The sequence below is a fragment of the Callorhinus ursinus genome, unplaced genomic scaffold (assembly GCF_003265705.2).
Source record: "Callorhinus ursinus isolate GAN/ISIS: 27379988/994484 unplaced genomic scaffold, GSC_fseal_2.0 scaffold70, whole genome shotgun sequence".
In the NCBI taxonomy this organism is placed as follows: Eukaryota; Metazoa; Chordata; class Mammalia; order Carnivora; family Otariidae; genus Callorhinus; species Callorhinus ursinus.
Window position 1 is genome coordinate 5,209,443 of NW_027397132.1, and position 22,547 is coordinate 5,231,989.

Below are 22,547 nucleotides of genomic sequence, written 5' to 3' on the forward strand. Positions count from 1 at the left end.
GTTGCTGTTTTTTATCCATTCAGCTACTCTGTGTCCTTTTTAAAAATATTTATTTATTTGAGAGACAGTGAGTGAGCAAGAGAGCAGGGCCTGGGGGGGGGGAGGTGGGGAGAGGAGGCAGAGGGGGAAACAGGCTCCCTGCTGAGCAAGGAGCCCGATGTGGGGCTCAATCCCAGGCCCCAGGATCATGACCTGAGCAGAAGGCAGACGCTTAACTGACTGAGCCACCCAGGCGCCCCTACTCTGTGTCTCTTTATTGGAGAATTTAGTCCATTTACATTTAAAGTAAGCATTAATAGGTATCTATTTATTGCCATTTTGTTCATTGTTTTCTGGCTGTCTTAGAGTTCCTCTGTTCCTATCTTCACTTGCTCCCTTCCTTTGTGATTTGATGATTTCCTGTTGTAGTATGCTTAGATTCCTTTTCTCTTTTGTGTATCTACTATAGATTTTTGTTCTGTGGTTACCATGAGGCATACATAAAACAACTTCTGCTTATAATGGCCTATTTCAAGTTGATAATAATGGAAATTTGAATGCATTCTAAAGCTCTACATTTTTACTCTCCCCCACACGTTTTATATCTTTGATATCACAATTTACATCTTTTAACCTTCATTCCAGCTTTATAAGTGATTAACCCACCAGCTTTACAACATTAGATTAATTCTGAATTTCGAGATTTATACTTTTGTATGTTTTCCTGTCAGTAATTAGCACCCTCTTGTTTCAGTTTTAAAAGTCCCTTTAACATTTCTTGTAAAGCTGGTCTAGTGGTGATGAATTCTTTTAGCTTTTGCTTGCCTGGAAAACTCCTTTTCTCTCCTTCTATTCTGAATGACAAATTTGCTGAGTAGAATATTCTTGGTTAGAAGCTTTTCTTCTTTCAGTACTTTGAATATATGATGCTACTCCCTTCTGGCCTACAGAGTTCCTGCTGAAAAATCTGGTGAATGTTTTACAAGCGTTCCCTTGTACATAGAAGTTGTTTTTCTCTTGCTGCTTTTAAGATTTTCTCCTTGTTTCTAACTTTTGACACTTTGGTTATAATGCATCTTGGTGTGGATCTCTTTGGGTTCATCTTATTTTGAACTTTTTCAGCTTCTTCAGTCTGGATGTCTGTTTCCTTACCCAGCTTAGGGAAGTTTTCAGCCATTATTTCTTCAAATATGTTTTCTGCCCCTTTCTCTCGTTCTTCTCCTTTTGAGAGCCTCCTATTGGGAATGTTTGTCCACTTGTTGGCCAATAATTCCCTTATGCTATCTTAACTCCTCTTCACCCTTTTTGCTGTTCTGATCGGGTGAGTTCCACTGCTCTGTCTTTGAGTTTTCTGATCCTTTCTTCTGCTTCATCTCATCTGCCATTGGATCCCTTTACTGTATTTTTCATTTCAGTTCTTATTCTCTGTGGTTCTGTGTCTTCTATTGGGTACTTTCTTGTATTTTCTACCCCTTTGTTGAAGTTGTCACTTTGTTCATCCTAATCTTGGGGCACATCTTTATGACCATTACTTTGAACTCCTTAGCAGTTAAATCACTTATCTCCACTTCATTATGGTCTTTTCCTGAAGTTTTATCTTGTACTTTCATTTGGAACATGTTCCTCCCATATCTTCATTTTCCTTGACTCTCTGTGTCGGTGTCTATGCATTTGATAAAACAGCCCCTTCTCCCTGTCTTGAAAGAGTGGCCTCATGGGGGAGATGAACCTTTTCACCCAACCCTGACCAAACTCCTGACTGTGTCTCAAACTTTCATGACTGTACAAATAGCCTACTTCATTTCTAGTGACTTGAAAAAATATTTTGAATAGCTAAAATCCCCCCAATTTGGTGAAAGGTCTACACCTACAGATTCAAGAGGCTAAGCAAACTCCAAATAGGAAAAAAAAATTCTATGTCGAGACATATTGTCATCAAACTTCTGAAAACTAAACACAAAGGAAACATCTTGAAAGCAGCTAGAGAGAAATGACACATCACCTGCAAAGGAATAACACTTGGAAGAGCAGATTTCTTATCTAAAACCATGAAGGCCAGAAGGTAGCATTTTTTGAATGCTGGGAGAAAATATGAATTCTGAAAATCTGAACTCAATGTCCAGCAAAAATATCTTTCAGTAATTAAGAGGAAATGAGATTCTCAGATGAATGAACACTAAGAGAATTTATCACCAGCAGACTTACCTTTAAGTAACTGCTAGAGGAAGTTCTCCAAATAGAAAGAAATTTATAACAGAAGAGGCTTGAACCTTCAGGAAGTTAGAATAATAGAGTGATATACTGCTCAATAAACGTAGAGGAAATACTTAAGACAATTACATTTTAAAAGAGGAGGGAGGATAAAGACCTAGATGGAAGTAAGTTTTCTACACTTCACTGGAAGTGACAAAATTTTGATACCAGTAGATTGTGAGAAGTTACGTAGACATTTTGTAATATACCACTAAAAAACCTATATAATAAGATATACTAAAAAACACTATAGGGCGCCTGGGTGGCTCAGTTGGTTAAGCGACTGCCTTCGGCTCAGGTCATGATCCTGGAGTCCCAGGATCGAGTCCCACATCGGGCTCTCTGCTCAGCGGGGAGTCTGCTTCTCCCTCTGACCCTCTTCCCTCTCGTGCTCTCTCTCATTCTCTCTCTCAAATAAATAAATAAAAAATCTTTAAAAAAAATAAAAAACACTATAGATCGGGAAAAAAAATCAAATTATAAAGGTTAAAGTAACCCACAGGTAGGCAAGAAACAGGAAACAGAAAAACAGACAGGGAAGAAATAGAAGACAAATAATAAAATGTCAGCCCTAAGCCATAACACATCAATAATTACTTTAAACATAGATGGTCTAAATACATTAATTAAAAGACTGAGATTGAAAGAGTGGATTAAAACACACAGGGTGCCTGGGTGGCTCAGTTGGTTAAGCGACTGCCTTTGGCTCAGGTCATGATCCTGGAATCCCAGGATCGAGTCCCGCCTCGGGCTCCCTGCTCAGCAGGGAGTCCGCTTCTCCCTCTGACTCTCCCCCCTCTCGTGTGCTCTCTCTCTCTATCAAATAAATAAAATCTTTAAAAAAATAAAAATAAAAATAAAACACACACACACACACACACACACACACACACACACACTATCCAGCTATATGCTGCCTACAGGAAACCTACTTCAAATATAACTATATAGATAAGTTGAAAGTAGAAGAATGGTAAAATATATACTATGCAACCATTAACTTTTAAAATGCATGGATATATTAATACCATCTAATGTACACTTCAGAGAAAAGATTATTAGACATAAAAAGAGACATTCCTAAAAGTGAGGTCAGCGAGGTTGCAGTGAACAAGATCAATACAAAAATCAATCACATTACTATACACTAGCAACAAAATGTGGAAGCTGAAATTTAAAACAGCACCACTCATAATTTCTAAAAAGACAAAAAGGAATGGGTATAAATCTCATAAAACACATGGAGAACCTGCTGAAAATTTAAAAATGCTGATAAAAAATAAAAAGATATTTAAAGAATGGGAACAGCATACCATGTTCATGAATTGGAAGAGTCAACATAAGAATGGTGTCTGTTCTCCCTGAATTTATCTATAGGTTTATCACAATTTCTATCAAAATCCCAGCAAAGGGATGCCTGGGTGGCTCAGTCGGTTAAGCGTCTGCCTTCGGCTCAGGTCATGATCCCAGGGTCCTGGGATTGAGTCCCGCGTCGGGCTCCCTGCTCAGCAGAGGTTGCGGGGGGGGGGGGCCTCCTTCTCCCCCTCCTGGCCCCCCCCCCCTGCCTGTGCTCGCTCTTTCTTTCTCTCTCTCTCACAAATAAAATCTTTAAAAAAAAAATCCCAGTAAGATTTTTTATAGATATAAACAAGCTTGTTCTAAAATTTATATGGAAAGGCAAAAGCACTAGAATAGCTGAAACAATTTGGAAGAAGAATGAAGTGAGAGGGGTCACTGTATTCAGTGTCAAGATTACCATATACCTGTAGCAATTGAAACAGGGTGGTGCTGGTGGACGGATAAACACAGTCTGGAGAACCCAGAAAGACACCCGCACGGTACACCTGCTGGATTTTCACAAAGGGGCAAAGCCATCTGATGGAGGCATGATAGTCTTTTCAACAAATAGTATGAGAGCAAGTGGACGTCCATAGGCAAAAACGCAATGACCAAAGGAACTTTGACCTAAACTTCACATCTTGTATATGTTAATTCAAAATAGGCTATGGGGTTAAATGTAAAAAAAAAAATAAAACTATAAATCCTCTAAAGTAAAACGTAAAGAACATGTTCAGGACCTAGGGCCAGGCAAGAGTTCTTAAATATGACACCAAAAGCCTAAAATAAAAAATAATAATTTCCACAAATTTAAAACTTTTGTGTTGTGGAAGACCCCGTTAAGAGGAGGGAAAGACAAGTTACAGACAGACAATGTTTGCAAACCACATATTTGACAGAAGTCTTGTATCTAGAAAGTGCAAAGAACTCTCAAAACTCAGCAGTAAAAACAGAAAAAAATTCACAAAATGGGTAAAAGATAAGGAAGTATTTCTTCAAAGATGAGATACTGATGGCAAATAAACACATAAGAAGGTGTTCAACAACACTGGACATCAGAGAAACAAAAGCATAATGAGATGTCACCATATACTATTAGATCAACCAAACTAAAATAAAAGCAGTAACACCAACTGTTGGCGAGGGTGTGGAGAAATTATATCTCGGGAATCTAAAATGGGAATGTAAAATGGTACAGCCACTCTGGGAAGCAGGTGAGCAGTTCCTGATGGGAACCATGCACTTACCACACAGCCTGGCAATTGCCCTCCTGAGCATTTATCCCAGAGAAATGAAAATTTCAGTTCACACCAAAACCTGTATGCAGATTTTCATAGCAGCTTTATTTGTAATAGCCCCAAATTGGAAACAACCCAAATGTCCTTCAAGAGGTGAATGGTCAAACAAACTTTGCATATCATCTATACAATGGAATATTACTCAGCAATAAGAAGGAACATACCAAATACACGCGTGAACCCAATGGATCTCAAAGACCTATGCTCGGTGAAAGAACCAATATCCAAAGGTTACAATAGTGTCTGATCCCATTTATATAACATTCTAAAAATGACAGAGATGAACAGATTAGTGGGGCCAGGGGCCAGGGATAGAGTTGGAGGCACAGGGGAGAACTATGGGAGTAGTTCTGTGTCTTGACCATGGTGGCGATTACACAAATCCATATACACGGGGATACATTTGCAGACCGCACACGCACCTGAGTGCATGTGAAGGCTGGTTAATGCTGAATAAGATCTATAGCCTGGTGAACATAATTGTACCCATGGACAAAACACCTTCCTGGTTTTGGTGCTGTACTACAGTTAGACCTTAGCATCGGGGAGTGGGGGAGCTGGGAGACTATGGTCTATTTCCGATGACCCTACGATTATTTATTTTAAAAATCAAAACACAAAAAAAACTCCCAGAAAGTAGAACAAAAAGGCCATGCGGTGGAGTGAGAAAAGGTGTCGTGGATGCGCGGTGATCAAAGGAGACCTCTCTCGAACCCCCCACCCCATATTTACCCCTGTACCTGCATCATCCCAGGTACCAACCCCTTTCCCTGGCAGGTGGGTGAGCTGTCCATGGTGCTAGTGAGGACCGTCCACCCCATTATGTAATAAGCCTCATCCCTTCTTACTCAGCCATGATCGACGATCCCTCCTCTCTCCCGCATACATCATCGTCTTTACTAGATCCTGCAAACCTCCTGGCGTGGCTCCCATCTCTATGTGCCACACCCTTTACCCCCTCAAGGAGAACAGAGGCTCCAGAGGGACGGACGCGGTACAGAAAGCAAGGACGTGCTTCTTGGCACAGTTGGTGAGAGTGCATAAACCCCAAGCCTGCTGCATTTGTAGAGGAGAGGAACTGGAAAGACACATACCAAAATGGGGCCCATGGCTTATCTTGGGGGTGGTGAGATGGTGATTGCTTTTTTCTTCTTTATGGTTAACTGTTTTCTTAAAGTTTATGTAATAAAAGGATTACTTTTGAGATGAGAAAAAATATCAATAGAGGTTGTTATTCTAGAAAATACCATCAACAGCCCCCTACTGCCCACAGCACGACTCTAATCTCTTTATGCTTGCAAGGCGGGCCTTCCCAGCCTGGGGTTCCCAGCAGCCCCCAGCCCCACACTGCCCCAGCTGCTGACCTCCAGTTGCACCTACCTGCCCCTCGGGGTGGGGCGGGGTCCCGGGCCTGTCTCCCACCGCCTGTTTGTCCTCCGAGGTCTTGGCCTCCCCGAGAAGTCTCCTCTGTGCGCCCCTGGCACCCCCATGACCGCCGCTGGGCTGACAGGTCAGTAGCCACCTCTCCCATTCGCCCCCTCCCTTCCCTACACCTTTCCCTGCTCCCTCCATGGGCTGACGTGTACGGACTTCATCCCTGGGCCCTCTGCGTCCTGGTGTTCCTTCCGTTCAGCCAAGGGGGAGCCCCACCGGGAAAGGGAGGATAGTGGGGTGGACACACATGCCCCCGCTCCCTCCCCTGGAGTCACCTCGGGCTGCTGGTCATCCGCTGGCGGCCCCTCTCCGGGGCCCTGGCGGGTGTCTGCACAACGCTTCATCCTGAGGCTTCTCCCTTATCCCGATGGGCCAGCACGGTTGCAGCCATCCCGTGTGGCTCCCCCACACCCTCTCTCTGGAAACAGTCCCCTTGTAGGCACCCCCCTTGAATTACTCTATTTTGGGGTGTCACCTCTTTCCTGTGGGGGCTTTCCTGATTCGCTGTCAAAGGAGGGGACAGGTCTCGTTGACACCCCTGGCGTGTGGGTACACAGCAAGTGCTCTGTAATTGTACGCTGAGTGAGAGAATGCGTGACGGCTCGGGAGAACCCGTCTTGGATGTGCCGCACTCTCGGCTCGGAGGTCCGCCCTGGTGGGGGCCCACGCCTGCTGCTCAGGCCCGCGTTTGGCCTCTGCGCGCAGATGGGCCTGATTCTTCAGCTCTCCCTGTGTCCACGTCACCTGCCTCCCCGTCTCCACCAGCTGCCCCAGGGGCCCAGGTGGGCTGAGATCCGCAGAACCCCCGAGCCACCCCCCCGGGTGTGTGAGCAGTAATGCACCGTGCTTGTCTGCGGTGCAGCGTTATTGTGCCCGTGGATACCTGATGCGCAACCGGCACAGTCCCACGCGCCATTCGCCCTTCTCGGTGACCCCGAGTGGAGGGGGAGGGGCCCGCTGAGGTGCACAGAGGTCGGCGTCGTGCTGCGGTCATGAGTGGCAGGGCCTGGGTCGGGGCCTCTGCTTTTGGTCTTCGAACCCCGTCACCTGACGGACCCATGAGAGCTGCCCTTCCAGGCTGCCTCTGGGACACGGAGCGCCGATCCCAGACAAGGGCAGGGCGCACCTTGCAGGTCTTCATCTGGCGCTCAGAGCTCAGTCCTGAGCTCCCAAGGATGCCGACCTGTCCTGATTTCATAGCCTCCGCCCCCTTCTCACTGGGGTTCCCTTATCCAGACCAAACACCACCCCTCTCAGGAAGCCTTCCAGGTTTTTCCCATGCAGAGGTCCCCCACCGTCGTTGGGCCTCCTTGGTCTTGCGCCACCCCGAGCTGGGTCACCTGCCTCTGCGTCGGGTGCCCCGATGGCCGTGAGCTCCTCAGAGGCGGGGGGCGGGGTTGGATCTCTATCACTCATTAGTGCTTGGTACGGAGCTCTGCACACATTAGGTGCTTAATAAGTGTGTGTCTTCTCCCACAGTGTCTATACTTGTCGACACCCCTATGACCTATTTCAAACAAGGGCAGGTGACATACGCATCTGTGTCTCGGGACGGGACTGATGTCGGGCATCCAGCTGCCTCTGCCCAGCCCTGGCTGTTCTCCAGGAGGGTCTGAGCTTCTGGAGGGGGCTTCTTGGCCGCCCCGGACCCCATACCTGCCCCCCCTTGCTGCATGTCCCCTCCCCCCCGGGGCCCCTGCTCGGTGGCAATGCTCTGGTGGTGACGGGTTCCTCTCACACCCCCAGCCTGTCTGGCCAGCTGCCCTGCCTGCCCAGGGCACACACCTCTATTCTGTGCCCACTGTTCTCTGATTCCCTGAAAATAGCCAATTTTATCTCCTGGGTGACAGCAAGCAGCTGGAAGGCCTGGCCCCACTTCTGTGCCCTAAAGCTGGAAACAGCTACTGACGGAGGGCTGAGCTCTCTGTCACTGGAGGTATACAAGCAGAGGCTGCTGGTCTTATGGGTGTTCCCAGCCCTGACTTCCTGCTGACCCGCCAGATCCTGGAAACCTGCTTGCATCCCTCTGCTCTCTGCCCCGACGTCTCTCAGGGCCCCTGTTGCCTCTGAGATCCAGCACCTTCCCCCGCCAATGCCTAATTGGGTCTTCGTCAGTTGAGTCTGGGTTTGCCCTTGGCAGAGAGGGTGAGGCAGGGGCAGGAGCAGGGAGGACCTGGGGTGGCCAGGCCAGTGGTGCTGGGGAGATGGGGGTGAGGCAGGAGGGCCAGCCCCAGGGCTGGCAGAGGGAGAGAGGGAGGGAGGGGCCCAGGCGAGAGGCCCCTGCCCTGCAGGGCCCCGGCCACCCACTCTGCTGGGAGAAGGTGGCTCTGCTGGACCCAGGGCTTGGGCCGGGCACTAGGGAGCCTGTGGCCTCCGTGGCAAACAGCACTAGCGCCGGCCACGGAGAGAGGCTTTTCTTTGGAGTTTGAATGGTCTGGTGTGGTTCATACACTCAAACTGCTCGCTCACTCTGAATCTGGGGCCACACCAGCCGCCCGTCACCTCTGGCCACCCACTCACGCCCACGCACATCAGACACGTGGCCCTAGCTCCTTCCTCCCCGTCCACACCGCCTCTGCACACTCTCCAACATTCTCCAACCCTCTCGTGTGCCCCCTGCCCATGGTCTCCAGGGAGGAGGGCTCAGTGGTGACCCCATGTGTAACCCCAACCCAAGGCCAAAACCAATAACCCCCCCCCCACAGATAGCATATAAAAGAAACCCAAATCTTTCCCTAAACCCCCACAGTAAAAACCCAGTACAAGCTTTTGGGTTTTTCCCTTTGCAGATTTTTTTTTTTTTTTAGTAGACATAGTCTCTTTCTCGTTTTACAGCGAACATTGCAAATATAGAAATATTTTTCTGTACAACGGGACGACGACAGCGTACAGTGGGGACGGGGACAGAGCACACACGCCCAGCCCGCGACCCTTCCAGCCACCCCAGGCACAGCCCTCCCTGTGCCCCGCGCGCCCTGCAGGGCTCTGGGCGGGTCCTGGAGGCCACCCGGCCACCTCAATCGCTCTGTCCCCTCTTTGGTGGCCTCTGGAGTTGGCAGCAAAGAGATGGACGGAGGAGAGAATCCACAGCAAACCAGGACGAGGAGATCATGGGAGGAGCCGGGTGGCCATGCAGGCCGCACCCCCCGTGTCTGGTGTTTTATGTCTTTAAGAGATCTTTACTTTTATTTTCTTTAAAAAAGGAAGAAAATAAAGACAGGAAGATCAAGAAGGCAGAGAAGAATCAAAGAGGAAAGATAATGAAAAAAAAGTCCCTTCCCCCACCCCCAGACACAGTTTTCTCAAGTCCCTTGTGTGCGCGTGTCTCGTGTCTATGTGCACAGTGTGTGTGTGGAGGCCGTGGCTCATCCTCTGTTGTGAGCGGCAGCACCCCCTCCCCGCGCTCTCTGTGGGCCCCAGGCTTCCACACCGGCTGTGTGCGTGTCTGTGTGCACATGCGTGTGTGTCTCCGTGTGTGAGCGTCTCTGCATGTGTGTGCGTGTCTGTCTCTGTATGTGTGTCTGCATGTGTGTCCGTGTGTGCACGTGTGAGCGTGTGTGTCTGTCTCTATGTGCGTGTCTGCGTGTGCACGCGTGTGTGTGTGCACGTGTGAGCATGGGTCTCCGTGCACATGTGTATGCGTCTGTGCGCATCTGTCTCTGTGTGTGCATGGGTCGGTGCGTGTGTGTCTACACGCGTGCACGTGTGTGGTGTGCTGCGTGGGAGTCTCTGGGTTACGAATAGCTGCAGTGGGTCTTGTGTCCTTTTTGGTCCCGTGGGCACCACAAGTCCCGGGGAAGGTGCGGGGCGGGCGCCGGCCGCGGGCTCAGGACTTGTGCTGGGCCGACACGCCCTTCCAGTAGTCCAGGATGTCGTGGAGGTCCTCGTCTTTGGCGAACTGAACCTTCTTGCGCAGGGCGTGGCCGGCCGCCATGAACTGCTCGTCGTCCTTGTGCCGCCGGCGGCTCAGTCTGAAGCGCTCCCAGATGCTCTGGGAGGCCCTGCAGGTGTACTCGGGGCTGGAGGAGTAGCTCAGGTTGTGGTACTGTGAAGACAGCTGCGAGTAGGCCAGGTCGCGGGGCCGCGGCCGGGTCAGCGGCTCCAGGATGGACGCCTTGCGGCCACCCAGGCTATCGTGGGGCGGGGGCGCGGGGGGCGCGGGGGGCTCGGCGGGGTGGGAGCCGGGGTACGAGTGCCGGTGCTCGCCGTAGTGGCGGCCCTTCTCAGCCTCGGCCCGCAGCACGGCGGCCGCGGGCGTCACAGTGAGGATGGCGTCGGGGGCTGGGGAGCTCTTCTCAATGTACTTGGCCTCGGCGGCCACGGCCTTGTGCGCACCAGCGGCCTCGGCACGGAAGGCTCGCGGGCTGCGTGCGGAGCCGCTGGACGAGGTGCTGGCGCGCGGCGGCCCAGTGGCCGCCTCCACGCTGTGGTGCCGCTGCAGACCATGGCTGAAGGTGTCCTTGTAGACGGGGGCCAGGAAGCCGTGCTTGCCGGCCAGTGGCTCCGACAGCAGCACCAGCTGTGGCTCGGCCGTGGACACGGCCCCAGACTTGCCGCCCTGGAAGGAGGTGGCCTCGGACTTGAGCGCGTCGATGCAGTTGTTGATGATCTGGTTGACCTTGTCCACCTCCTTGGCGATGGTGGAGATTTCGGCCACGGAGCTCTGGCTGTCGGGGCCGGGCCGGCCCAGCTCGCAGTCCCTGTGCTCCATCTGCTCGCCCGTGCGGACCTCCATGTAGTTGCCCTTGCTGGCCTTGGGCGTCCCGCCACTCTCCCCCAGCTTGTACTGCTCCACCTCGCTGGCGGGCGCCGGCAGGTATGGGATGCGGGTCACCGCCTCGGGCCCCAGGAGCGGGCCCTGGGACAGCGGGGCCAGGCCGGGGGCCTCCAGCTCGGGCCCGTACTTGAGCTCGATGATGGTCTTCTTGAGGCTGCCGGCCGCGGCCGCCTTCTTGTGCTTCCCCTCCTGGCGCCTCCGCCTGCGCAGACAGCAGTAGACGGCGCCGAGCACCAGCACCATGCCGAACAGACAGCCCAGGACGGTCATGATGTAGTGGGTGGCCGTGGGCGGGCTGGGCACGGGGCCCGGCGGGCTGGGCGGCCTGGGCAGGCCGATGGTGAGGCAGGTGTGGTTGTGGCGCAGCCCGGAGCTGGTGGACACCACGCAGTAGGTGTAGTTGGTGAGCGTGTACAGGTTGGTCAGGCGGATCTCCTCCTGGGGCTTGGTCAGCCGAGACACGGTGGACGAGCGGCTGTTGTTGAAGTGCTCCAGCGTGTACATGCGGGTGAACGGGCTGGGCAGCTGCACCGTGATGGTGGCCGAGTTCTGGGTCAGCTGCTTGACCTTCAGGAGGGGCCGCGCCTCGGCCTGGGGGGCCAGCGTGGGCAGGGCCACCAGCGGCGTGGTGCCGTCACCCGAGAAGCACTCCTCGTCGGCACACGGGGCCTCGCTGGGCTCCGGCGGCGGCGGGGGCGGAGGCGGCGAGCGGCCGGGGGGCAGGCGTCCCGGCGCCGGGGGCGGCTCAGCCACGTGGGCACCATCGGTGCACACGGACTGCAGCTTGCTGAGGATGCTGCGCTGGCCGTGGCGGCCCTGGCCCAGGAGGAAGTAGCCGGAGTAGAGCGGCGGCGACTCGCACTGCATGCGGTCATAGGCATGTGTGGCATTGGTGAAGGCCGCCAGCCAGCGCAGGAAGCCCAGGAGCTCGCAGGAGCAGTAGAACGGGTTGCTGTAGAGCTCGCACACGGACAGCTTGGCCAGGCCCGCGAAGGTGGTGCTGTGCAGCCGCTGGATGCGGTTCATGGACAGGTCGACGTTGACGATGTTGGGGCACTCCCAGAAGGCGCTGGGCGTGACCACCTCGATGAGATTGGCCTGCAGGTACAGGTACTCCAGCTTGCTCAGCCCGCGCAGCACGCCCTCTGTCAGGTTGCGCAGTCGGTTGTAACCCAGCTGCAGCACCTGCAGATTGAACTGGCCCGAGAAGGCGCCGTCCTCGATGTAGGCGATCTCGTTCTTGGTGAGGTTGAGGTACGTGAGGTTGCCGAAGCGGCTCAGCGAGGCGTACTGCACGCTGCGGATGCGATTCTCGTTGAGCCGCAGGTCCACGATGGTGTTGTTGATCTGCTGCGGGATGGCCTCGTACGGCGGCTGGTTCTGGCTGCAGATGGCCAGCCACACGAAGCCCTTGTCACCCTCGATCAGCCAGCAGTCGCCATGCACCAGCCCGCCCCCGTGCAGCAGGATGGCCGCCACCACGCACACCCACAGCACGCCCCACCGGCACCCGGCCATGGGGACCGCCTTCGCGGGAGACCCCGCGTCTGCCTGCCCAGGGGGACCAGGTGGGGGGCTGGGCGGCAGCCCCTGGAGGGACAGAGGAGCAGGTGGGGAGAGGGCCGGCGCTCTCAGGGGTGTCCTGTCCCAGACCGCATGGTGGCGTCGCGCGGGTGCTGGGAGCCGGCCACCTCCCTCACTGCCCGAGGCCCCCAGTCATCCTGCCGGGGCTGTGGCCTGCCAGGGCCGTGGCCGCCTCCCCCATCGGCCTGGGCGTCTGGACAGCTCCGTCCCGCGCCTCCAGCTCCGTGGTCCTGTGGCAAGACAGAAGAGGAGAGAGCCGTCAGGAGAGGCTGGGGTTCCGGCAGGCCCCGCGGCTGAGTGTGGCCCTGTGCCAGGCCCCGCCGAGCCGCCCGGTAAAACAAGGAGGCACATTCGGGGAGCCCGTGATCTGGCAGGACGATGCCAGGTGACAGAAAGGCTCAGGGCAGGCTGTGTCTCGAGGGAGGGGAGAGAAGGGAAGCCCCAGACCCCAGCCCTCCCCGGCCCCCAGCCCCGTTTCCTGTCGGAGGGGACAAAACCCCACCTCCTCCTTTGGGCCCGGCTCAAAGGGATGGTGGCCCCAGAGAATCCAGAACCATGTGACTGGTGCAGGGCCACTCGCGTGACAGACGGGAGACAGGGACGTCCTCTCCTCAGAGGGCCCGGCCACAGACTCAGAGCCGCCTGCAGAGGGTGCTTGGAGCCGCGGCCCAAGGGTCCTCAGCCGCAGCATGCAAATCCCGCCAGAGCCCTCAGCTGGCCTCCGGCTCCCCTCCAGGGAGGTGCAGGGAGGCAGCTGGCTCCGAGGACGGCTAGGTTCTGGGTCTGAGCCCTCCTGCGCTGGGTCCGGGCACATCACACCCCCTCTGGCTGGCCCTCAGGTTCCCCAAATGAGCCAGTTGGATGGCCTCAGGGGACTGGAGCCATCACGTCCCCTCGTGGGGGATCCTGGCGGAAAGGCCTGGAAGGAAGGAGTAACTCTGCCAAGAATCCCCCCCACGACCCCTGCCCAGGCTCAGGCAAGGACCATCCCCTCCCGGCTCCGCCAGCCAGCTCCCAAGATGTGACGTGAGGGGATGGACCCTGCACATCCCTGGGACGGGCCGTCCCTCCTACGTCCGGCTGGGGAGCCCCGCGGGCAGGGAGATGCGGCGGACGCAGCAGCTCCCCGAGGACGCCCGCCCCGGCCGCAGGAGGACCTCCGGTCTGCGGGACCTGCCCTCTGCCCCCCCGCAGGTCTCCCGCAGCACAGACGAATGGGCGTGCGTTTCCTCGTTAATATTTGGATTTATAGCCGGCCTCTGTGACCGCTCTGTGGCCTGGCTGGCAGCCCGCTGAGTGTGTTTCACGGATACTGACGTTTGCAACTAGTCTGCACTGAGGCTGCTTAAATTAGGGAACAAAATATAATGATGTGAAACGGATTTTCTTCCCCTTTGGAAACTTCATGGAGCATCGTTTTGATCTGGCTCCTGGGGAAGAGAGGGGAGCGATCAGACTGGGTGCGCCTGGGGAGAGGTCCTCCTGGGCCGAGGCAGAGCCCACCCCTGGGCCGGCCCCGTGGCTGTGTGATTCCCTGCAAAGCACTGGGCCTCCCTGGACCCGGTTGGCAGTGGCTCCAGGGGCTGGGTGGGGCAGGGAGCGAGCCTGTTGGGGGGTGCTGGGATCCCCGCGTGGTGTCCCTCGGGAGCTCGACGGAGTCGCTGTCCTGCGACGCCATGCCTCTGCCCCACCTGTAGCTACCCCCTCCGCCAGGGGACCCGGTGTGCGTCAGTAGGCGGCGGCAGGTGTGGGAAGTGTGGGGCAGCCCAGCTCCTGCCATGGAAGCAGGTGCGTGGAGCAGGCCTGTCTAGGAAGAGCGGTGCCTCAGCAATGCTGATTGTAATCACCTTTTAATCTCTTGCTCAAAATAACCCAAAGTCAAGTTAAGGAGGATTACACGCCCTGAAGACGCCTGCCTGTGGAGGAGAGACGGGGCCCCCAGGCTACCAGCCTCCCCGCCCCCCGCCCCCCCCGCCAGGGCCACTCGGTGCTGTGGTGGCTCTGGGGAGCTGCGACACACGTGGGTTTGTGTGCATGTGGGGCTCACACACGTATGTGCTCTGCACGTGCAGGTCTGCGTGTGCAAGGGTGAAGATGTACTGACACACGCAGACCTGCACATGGACGGGTGTGCCTTCCGGAGAACACGGCTCCGTGGAAGCATGCACACCTGGTGTGCAGCACCGCGAGGCCCACCAGCCTCACCCTCACCACTGCCACCACGGGCGCCCCCAGCCCAGGGCACCAGTCTAGGAACGTGGCACCTTGGGACGGGCACATGGTTCTGGGGACCCGTCTCACCTCCCCTGTGCACCAGCCCCAGCCCCCCAGAGCCACCTCCACCAGGCTGGCCCACGTGATGAGGGAGGCAGGGCTGGACCCTGGCCCTGACGACAGGACGTGTCCTCACCCCGGGCGCTCCCTCTGGCCTGGTGGGCGTCTTGCTCTCACCTTCCTGCGTCACGCCTGCCCCCAGAGCCTGGGCCGCGTGGGGATGGGAGTCCTCTGTCCCCTCACTGGCCTCAGGGGGAGGGACACGCTAGGAGGCTGGGTGTGACCCTGCTGGCCGGTCCCCTCTGCCCTTTTTACAGCCCCCAACACCTGGCCTCAGCGGGACCCCGGGATTTTTCGTTGCACAACTCGCTCTGCAGACAGGAAGCGGAGACCAGCGCAAGGTCACACACGCTCCTCCCGTCGTGGCTGGGTGTCCACGCCCACAGGTGCCTCATCCCTCCAGGAGGCCCCTCGGCTGCAGGGACCGGGATCCCCAAGTGGAGGGGCTAACACCCCATGGGCCGCGGGAAACAGATGCCCAGGGAAAAGGCCGAATCCGCTAGGAGGGCTCTGCTCGGGTGGCGCGCCATCCGCAGGACCGCCCTCTCCTCCCGGACTCACCCGTTCATCCGTCAGTCCTCTGTACCTGGCCGTAGCGCCAGCCCCGCCCCCTTCGCCCCTCATTTCTTCCCATACACACCCGTCCTCTGCGCCCGGCCAGTCACTCATTAAACAAACGTACCCAGGACGCCCGCGGAGTGTGCGCCGGGCCGGTGGGGGCCACAGGCCCGTGTCACGGCCGCCCGCATCCCTGCAGGCCTGGGATCCCTCTGCCAGTGCCTCTCCCTCCGCACCATCCCTGCCCGCTCATGGTGCTGTCCAGCCGGGCAAGCCCCGGCCCCATGTCGTACTGGACTGCACAGTTCTAGAACCTTCCATAGAAACAACTTGACCCGAATGCCCTCCAGCCCCTGCCCCATCTCCTTCCCCTCGTGGCAGATTTTCTTGAAGGGGCCACCAGCAGTTTCGGGCTCCAACCCCCCCAGCGCAGCGTCCACCCCGGCACCCCCGCGCGGTCACCGGCGACCCGTCTTGCCAGCTCTGAGGGCATGCCGTATTTTTATTCCCTCACGGCCCCTCAGCAGCACCTGGCCCAGGTAACCAGCAGCTTGCACTGGCAGCCCCTCCTGCTTCTGGTCTCCAAGCTGCTGCCTCGCCAGCCCAGTTCCCTCCACGGTTCCCGAGGCTAGGCTCCGGCCTCAGCCTGCACCCCCTCTGCTCACGTTCCCGGGGGTCTCAGCGCCACCCAGACTCACAGACACCTCCCCGTCTGAGCGCGTGCCCCACCTCCACCCGGTTCCTCAAACCCCGAATCCGTGCGCTCCCCTCGCTCGCGACCCCCAGCACAGAAGCAAAAGCATCCACCCCACCTCCCAGGGTCTCCGGGGTCGTCTTCTGGCCCCTGGGACCGCGGCCACACTGGTCCAAGGCACCACCACCCCCTCTGACTGGGCCAAAGCCGGCGGCTCCCTCCAGCTGCCCACAACGCACTCCCCCTCTGCAGCCACGGGGACCTGGGAGCGCCACCTCCGCCATCCCCGCCCACAACCCTGGATGACATCCGTTCTCCACGAGTGGAGGAAAACCCAGGCTCCACCCGGACCTACCAGGCCTTGCCTGCTGCCAGCCTCCCTGCACACATCACCCCCATCCTTCTGCCCTGGTCGCTCCCTGCAAAGCTCTTGCTTCGCATCCTCGAGCCAACAGCTCCCCCAGGCTGAAGAGCACCCCTTTTAAGCCCCTGCCTGGCACTTGCTGATTTCTTTATTCACTGCTGGTGCCTCCCCACTGGGACGCAAGCTCCAGCGCAAGAGCCCCATGTCCCACCGGCTGCAGGGACATCCCCAGCCCATCCCCAGCCCAGAGAGGCAGCTCTGGGGGAATTCCGGACCAGCCTTCAGCTCAGTTTTCTCATCTGTGAAATGGGAGTAAAACATGCCTCCTCCCCAAGGGGCTTGGGCCTTCCCCAAATCATTACCTTCTTGAGTTTCTTGGGCCAGTGAGTGGGAGCTGTCCCCACGCTCTGCAGGGATACAGACCACCCCTGCATCCACAGCCCACGTCACTGGGGGCCACACCAGCCCAAGCCGCCCCTGATCTGTGGATTCCAACGCATCCGGTGGGATGAAAAATGCACGTCTGTCTGATGGCCTCACTTTGCAAAACACCCACCTGCACCCCCAGCGATGTTTCTCGGTACACACACATCCCCCATGATGGACCGAGGCCCCTGAGCACACGGCCCCGGGGAACTTGCCGGCCCCCCCTGCCTGCTTCCTTCACGGATGCCTCACGCTGGCCCCTCCAAGGCCCCAGGATGAGGAACCCACATTGCAGAGGGACGGGGCTTGATTTCTGGCCCCGACGGGAACAGATTCGGGGCCAGCCCCTGCTCACCTCGCTTCTGCCTTCAGTCAGTGTGCATGGAGCCTGGGGTCCCCTCGTGTCCCAGCAGAGACCAGAAGCCCCCCCCCCCCCAGCTCCAGGTGGTGCCCTGTGCGGTTGGTGTTCATGGTTACATGATGGCCAGCCTTCAGGTGTGCATGTCTGTCTGTACATGTGTACATGGGCCCGTGTGTAAGCACGTATCCACGGCCCCACACCTGTCTCTGCACATGTGTGTTCACACGTGCCTGGGAGGGGTCTGACAGGGGTCACTGAAGCAGACTGGCCTGAGGTCACCAGACACCCAGCAGAAGGGACAGGTGGGGCCTGAAAGGGGGCTTCCCCCTCTCAGCCACCACGACAATCGGGACAAGTCCCAGAGCCGTCACGTCATTAAGCCCTGTCACTGTCCCCCACAATGACAGGAGACAGTGACCATGCTCTCCGTGGCCCAGGAGAGAGGACCGGCCAGGGAGCCTCAGCTAGTCAGGCGGGACAGGCCCACCCGAGCCACTCAGCCACCAACCCCACAGCTCCCTGTGGAGGGTCCCCCTGGTGCCCAGGAAAGGGGCAGGACAGAGCCTCTGGCTGGGGGGCATCTGGCCCCACCCAGGCCTGCAGGGACTGGGAGGTGCTCAAAGGGCCTCCCAGGGACCGGCTGGGGGGTGGATGCAGTCGGCAGAGGTGGCCAGCATTCCCCGGTCCCTGGGCGTGCAGAGCTGGGGGCACAGATGGAATCCGGAGAGTGGGAGAAGGGGAGGCTGGATTCCACTAGAAATGTGCTCGGCCACTCTGGGGGGCCCCGTGGTGGACGTCTGGTGCAGAGCCCCGTCTGGCGAGCCGTGGGAGGTGTAAGCCCCCCCCCCGCCCCCGCCCCAGCACGCGTACTCACAAGGGAGCTGACAGGCTGAGGGCAGGGGGCCTGTCCTGGGGGGCGATGCAGCAGCTGGCCATTTAAAGGCCTCTCGTGGGGAGGTGGGGAGAGCATGAGCATGAAAAGGACCCTGGGAAAGAAACCACCCGGACTTTCCCAAAGAAGCATCCGGCCTGAAAGGGGGGAGGGCGAGTCTTTCAGCTGCTCCGAGAGGGGCCCCAGCCCCCCGAGCTGCAGAAAATACTTAGACATGAGTGTGGGATTGTCATATACACACACACCTACGTCTGGCCCACCCCCTGCCTCGCTTTCTGCGACTGGGCCACTGGAGGGACGTACTTGTCCACAGCAGGGACACGCATGGTGGCAGGAGAGAAGCCGGGGCTCCCTGCCCGGGGGGCCCGAGGCGCGATGGTGGCACTGGGCTGTGGGAGGGACCCCTCCTCCCTCGCAGTCCTGAGGCTGTGGGGAGAACGGTGACAGCAGGGGAGGACAGGGACCTGCCCGAGTCTGGGCTGCTCCAGGCCTCAGTTTCCCCTCCTGTAACATTAAAGAAAGGGTTGGGCTTGGTGCCCCCAAGGGCTCCTCCAAGTGGAGGTGCCCCGAGCCCAGCATGGTGTCTGTCTCCTGACCGCATGCGTGCACGCCCGGCTCAACCCTCCTGACTCCCACGCGGGCGCGCTCGCGCACACTGCCCCCTGCCGCCCAGGACGACGGCCACGGTGCTCATGAGGCTGGCCCCACGTCTGTTCCGTCACATCAACCCTGCAGCCGTGTTGCCGCTAATGAAATAAAGAAATATGGTGGTTCCAGGCTTTTAAACTTCTTACGGCCAGATTTGCATAATCACCCCAGCCGTGCTGGGATGGGAAGGCACGAAAATACCATTCCTCTGCTCCGTCTCGGCGCCCAGACAGGAGGCCAGCGCTGACCCGGGGATTCTGCTGGAGGCTGGACTCTCCACGGCCAGAGGGAAACGGGCCGAGGGCCAGGCCCACGGGGAGGCCGGGCGATGGGCGGAAAGTTAGAGATCGATAACTTTTTACCGTGCCAATGTTTGGCCGATAGATCATGTTTACAGCTAACGTTTGTTTGCCGCTGCAGCTTGGGTCTGCTGCAGAGCCCCCGGGGCGGCGACAGGAACGGCAGGGAGGCGCCACCTCGAGGCAGACAACAGGGGCTGGGCCAGCCGAGCCCGCAGGGGGGCCAGGCCTGCCCGCCTGAAGGGGGCACACCGCTGGCTCGGGCTTCAGGCTCCCAGGCCAGGCCACGAATGTTGGCTCTCCCACGCTCTGGCTGTGTGACCTTGGGCAAGTCACTGAACCTCTCTGGGCCTATTTCCTCCGCTGGCAAATGGAGATCATCGGGGTGGCTCCCTGGCAGCCTTATGGTGAGGGTAACACGACCCTATCCTTCGAACCTTCCAGCATGTTGCCTGGTGCGGGTGTGCTCTATAAATACTCACTTCTTCCTTGGGCAGCCCCTTGGCCTCAGGTGGATGGGGGAGGGAATGCACGATTCGAGGCCATGTGCGTGGACCAAGCAGGCCAGCAAGACAGGCCTTGTGGGTTTTTTGACTTCAGGAGCCACCCACCCTGGTGCCCCCACCGCCGGGGCCCAGTGAACGCCGTCCCCAGCCTCATGACCCACCTTGAACCTGCCCTCCCCACTCCTGTTCCGTATTTATCCACGGAGGCTGGCACGGGCTCCTGCGGTCGGCGGTCCAGCAGTGCTGACTCAGCAGGGCTGGATCCTCAGGACTTGGCCACAGGGTCGGTCTGGCAAGCCCCCGACCTCAGCTGGCCCTGGCCCCGTCCTCTGGGAGGCATAAGGTGGAGAGACCGTCACCTGCCCTGTGCCCTCCACCCTGCAAGGATGCAGAGGGCACTGGGGGAGGTGGAGGGATGGGGCCTGGAGAGAGTGCGGCGTGCCCAACTCACCTGCCCGGTGACCTTGTGGGCAGTCCCCGGGAGCCCTGAGCCTCAGCCTGCCTGGCCAGAGTCTGGGACGGGCAGCAAATGTGCCAACAGCAGCGGCCTCTCATTTCCTCCAGGACCCCACGTACGGTGAGTGTCTCCTGTATGGGAGCCCCTTCCCTGACGCCTGGGAGGGCAGGTACCAGCGTCACCCCCAGGAAGACGGAGAGGGAAACAGGCTCCACGAGGGAAAGCCAGCAAGCCCAGGTTTTCCCCAAGCAAGGGCAGCGGAACGTAGCATCAACGTCCACCACGCCGCTTGGTAACAGTGCTGATTCGGGCCCCACCCCGGAGTTTCCAGAGGAGGCTGGGCTGGGGTGGGCTGGGGTTCCTGGAGCAGCAAACACAGCAGGGAGGGCCCCAGGCAGGGCTGGGGGCCGGAGTCCTGGCCCCCACCACGACGCCGGGCTCGCCCCGTCCCTCTCCCCCCAGGCCCGCTGCTCCGGAGTTAATTAGGGAGCCAAACATTTAATGGTCTGTTATGCTTCCACTGGGCATCTTTTTAAATTAAAAAACATGATGTACAGCACCGTTGGAGGGAGAAATCACTTTGCGAAGGTTTCCTGCTCAGGCGCTGGCAGGGATCAGAAGGGTGGCTGGCTGGCCTCCAGGGAGGCCGGACGGCGATGCATGACCCTCTCCAGGAACGCCGGTCCCTCCTCCCCGCCCCCCCGCCGTTGGGAAGCATGTCGTGGACTCCAGGCAAGGGTCTGGGTGTCCAAGGGACACCTGGCACTCTTCCCCATCACACCCTCCTAACCCAGGCAGCCAGGAAGTTCTATCTTTAGTCTGACCTGAATCTCTCCAGTTGTTTAGAGGGATGGCCAGACTGAGACCGAACTTGGGGATTTGCTGGTTCTGCTCTTCCCAGTCGAACCTAAACCCCCAAGAGCCCTGAACTCTGGGAGCCCTTTCTGAGCGCGGGGATTCCGTCCCTGTTCCCAGCTCCCTCCACACAGAACACCGGGAGGGCCTCAGGGGACACAGCCTCCCGTCCCCACGCTCCACCAACCGGGACCACGCACCCAGACACGGTGACCGGCTGCCCTCCCTGCTCACCCGTCGGGTCCTGCCTCGAGGCCCTGTGGCTGTGATGATTTTCTCAGAGCACGTTTCCTGGCCACTATGACTTGAACTACAGATTTGGGGCATGGTTTTCGAGCCGAGGTTGTAAGTGAGCAGTTAGCCCCTCGAACATTAAATGAGTGAGGGAAACCAGGTCTGAAGCAAAGTCCAGTCTAAGAAGGCATCGGTGATGCCCCACGGGCTGGGATGGAGCCGGGACACATCCTGCCCCCAGGCGACCGGATCCACACCAGGGGTTCTGACCAAACTCAGCCTGCCCTGCGCCGCCAGCGCTCCCGCAGGTTCTAGGCAGCCCAGCCATCTGTTACTCCCACGGCCACGGCTGGTACCACCAGACCCCGACAGGCTCTGTCCCTCCAGAAGGCACTGCCTCCCTCATGGGTGCTCTCGCGAGCCCACACGCCCCCTGTGGACACCTGTCAGGAGGTAGCTGCTGCCCCCGGGGTCAAGGATCCTCCCCTGGCTCCACGGGAGCTCTGAGAACAAGACGCCCTTTCCCTGCAGCCCCGTCCCCGCTGGGACCTCAGGCTCGCGTCCCAGGAAAGGGGCTTCTGGAGGGGAAGCCAGCACCATGGGCAGGCCTGGGCCCACAGACTCTCATTTTTAATTTGTCACCGAATCCCCCCCCACACACACACACACGGCATCTGCCGCTTGGCAGCCTGGGGAACTCCGAGCCGTCCTAAGAGCAGACATCACCTCCGTCTGTTAACATCTTTATGGTTTGAATTCTTACATTTAACTTTCAACCCGCCTGGAAGGTATTTCACTGGTGTAAAGGAGTAAAATCAATCCCCCGCCCCCACCAACTGGCAACAAACTGTCCTGACACCATATAGTGAATAATCTATTCCCTTGGTTGATTTGTGATGCGCCGTCACCCACCCCGACTGGAGCGTGCTTCCCACAGGGCAAGTCTGGTCCAGCCTGTCCACCCCCTGCAACCCCGCATGGCTCCCCAGTGCCCTCAAGAGAGCCCATGTCCCTGCCTGTCCCTCACCACCCTACCTTGCCCTGTAAGGCGATGGTCAGCCTGCTTCTTTTGCATTTTCTCTAAGCTGCAGTTTGCCTGGGACATATATGCCCTCCCACCACCGGGTCTCTGTTTGGACTCCCGAGAGGGGCTGGGGTCTCCCCTCGTACATAAGCCCAAAGCGGCCAGCTGTGCCCCCGCGCATCCCTCCCCGTGAGTCAGACTGTGGGCTGAAGGCACCTGGCACGGAGGGCTG

General features: G+C 57.7%; 1 protein-coding gene across 5 annotated transcripts in view; it reads right to left on the bottom strand.

The window, feature by feature from the left end:
• Nucleotides 1-8,490: 8,490 nt before the first annotated feature.
• Nucleotides 8,491-22,547, bottom strand: part of ELFN1 (extracellular leucine rich repeat and fibronectin type III domain containing 1) — a 66,452-nt gene continuing 52,395 nt past the window's right edge. For all 5 annotated transcript variants that reach the window (XM_025863759.2, XM_073886369.1, XM_073886371.1 and 2 more), the window contains one exon: nt 8,491-12,893. In XM_025863759.2, coding sequence (XP_025719544.2) covers nt 10,129-12,597 — 2,469 coding nt within the window. In that variant the 5' untranslated portion in view covers nt 12,598-12,893 and the 3' untranslated portion in view covers nt 8,491-10,128. The remainder of the gene's footprint in view (nt 12,894-22,547) is intronic.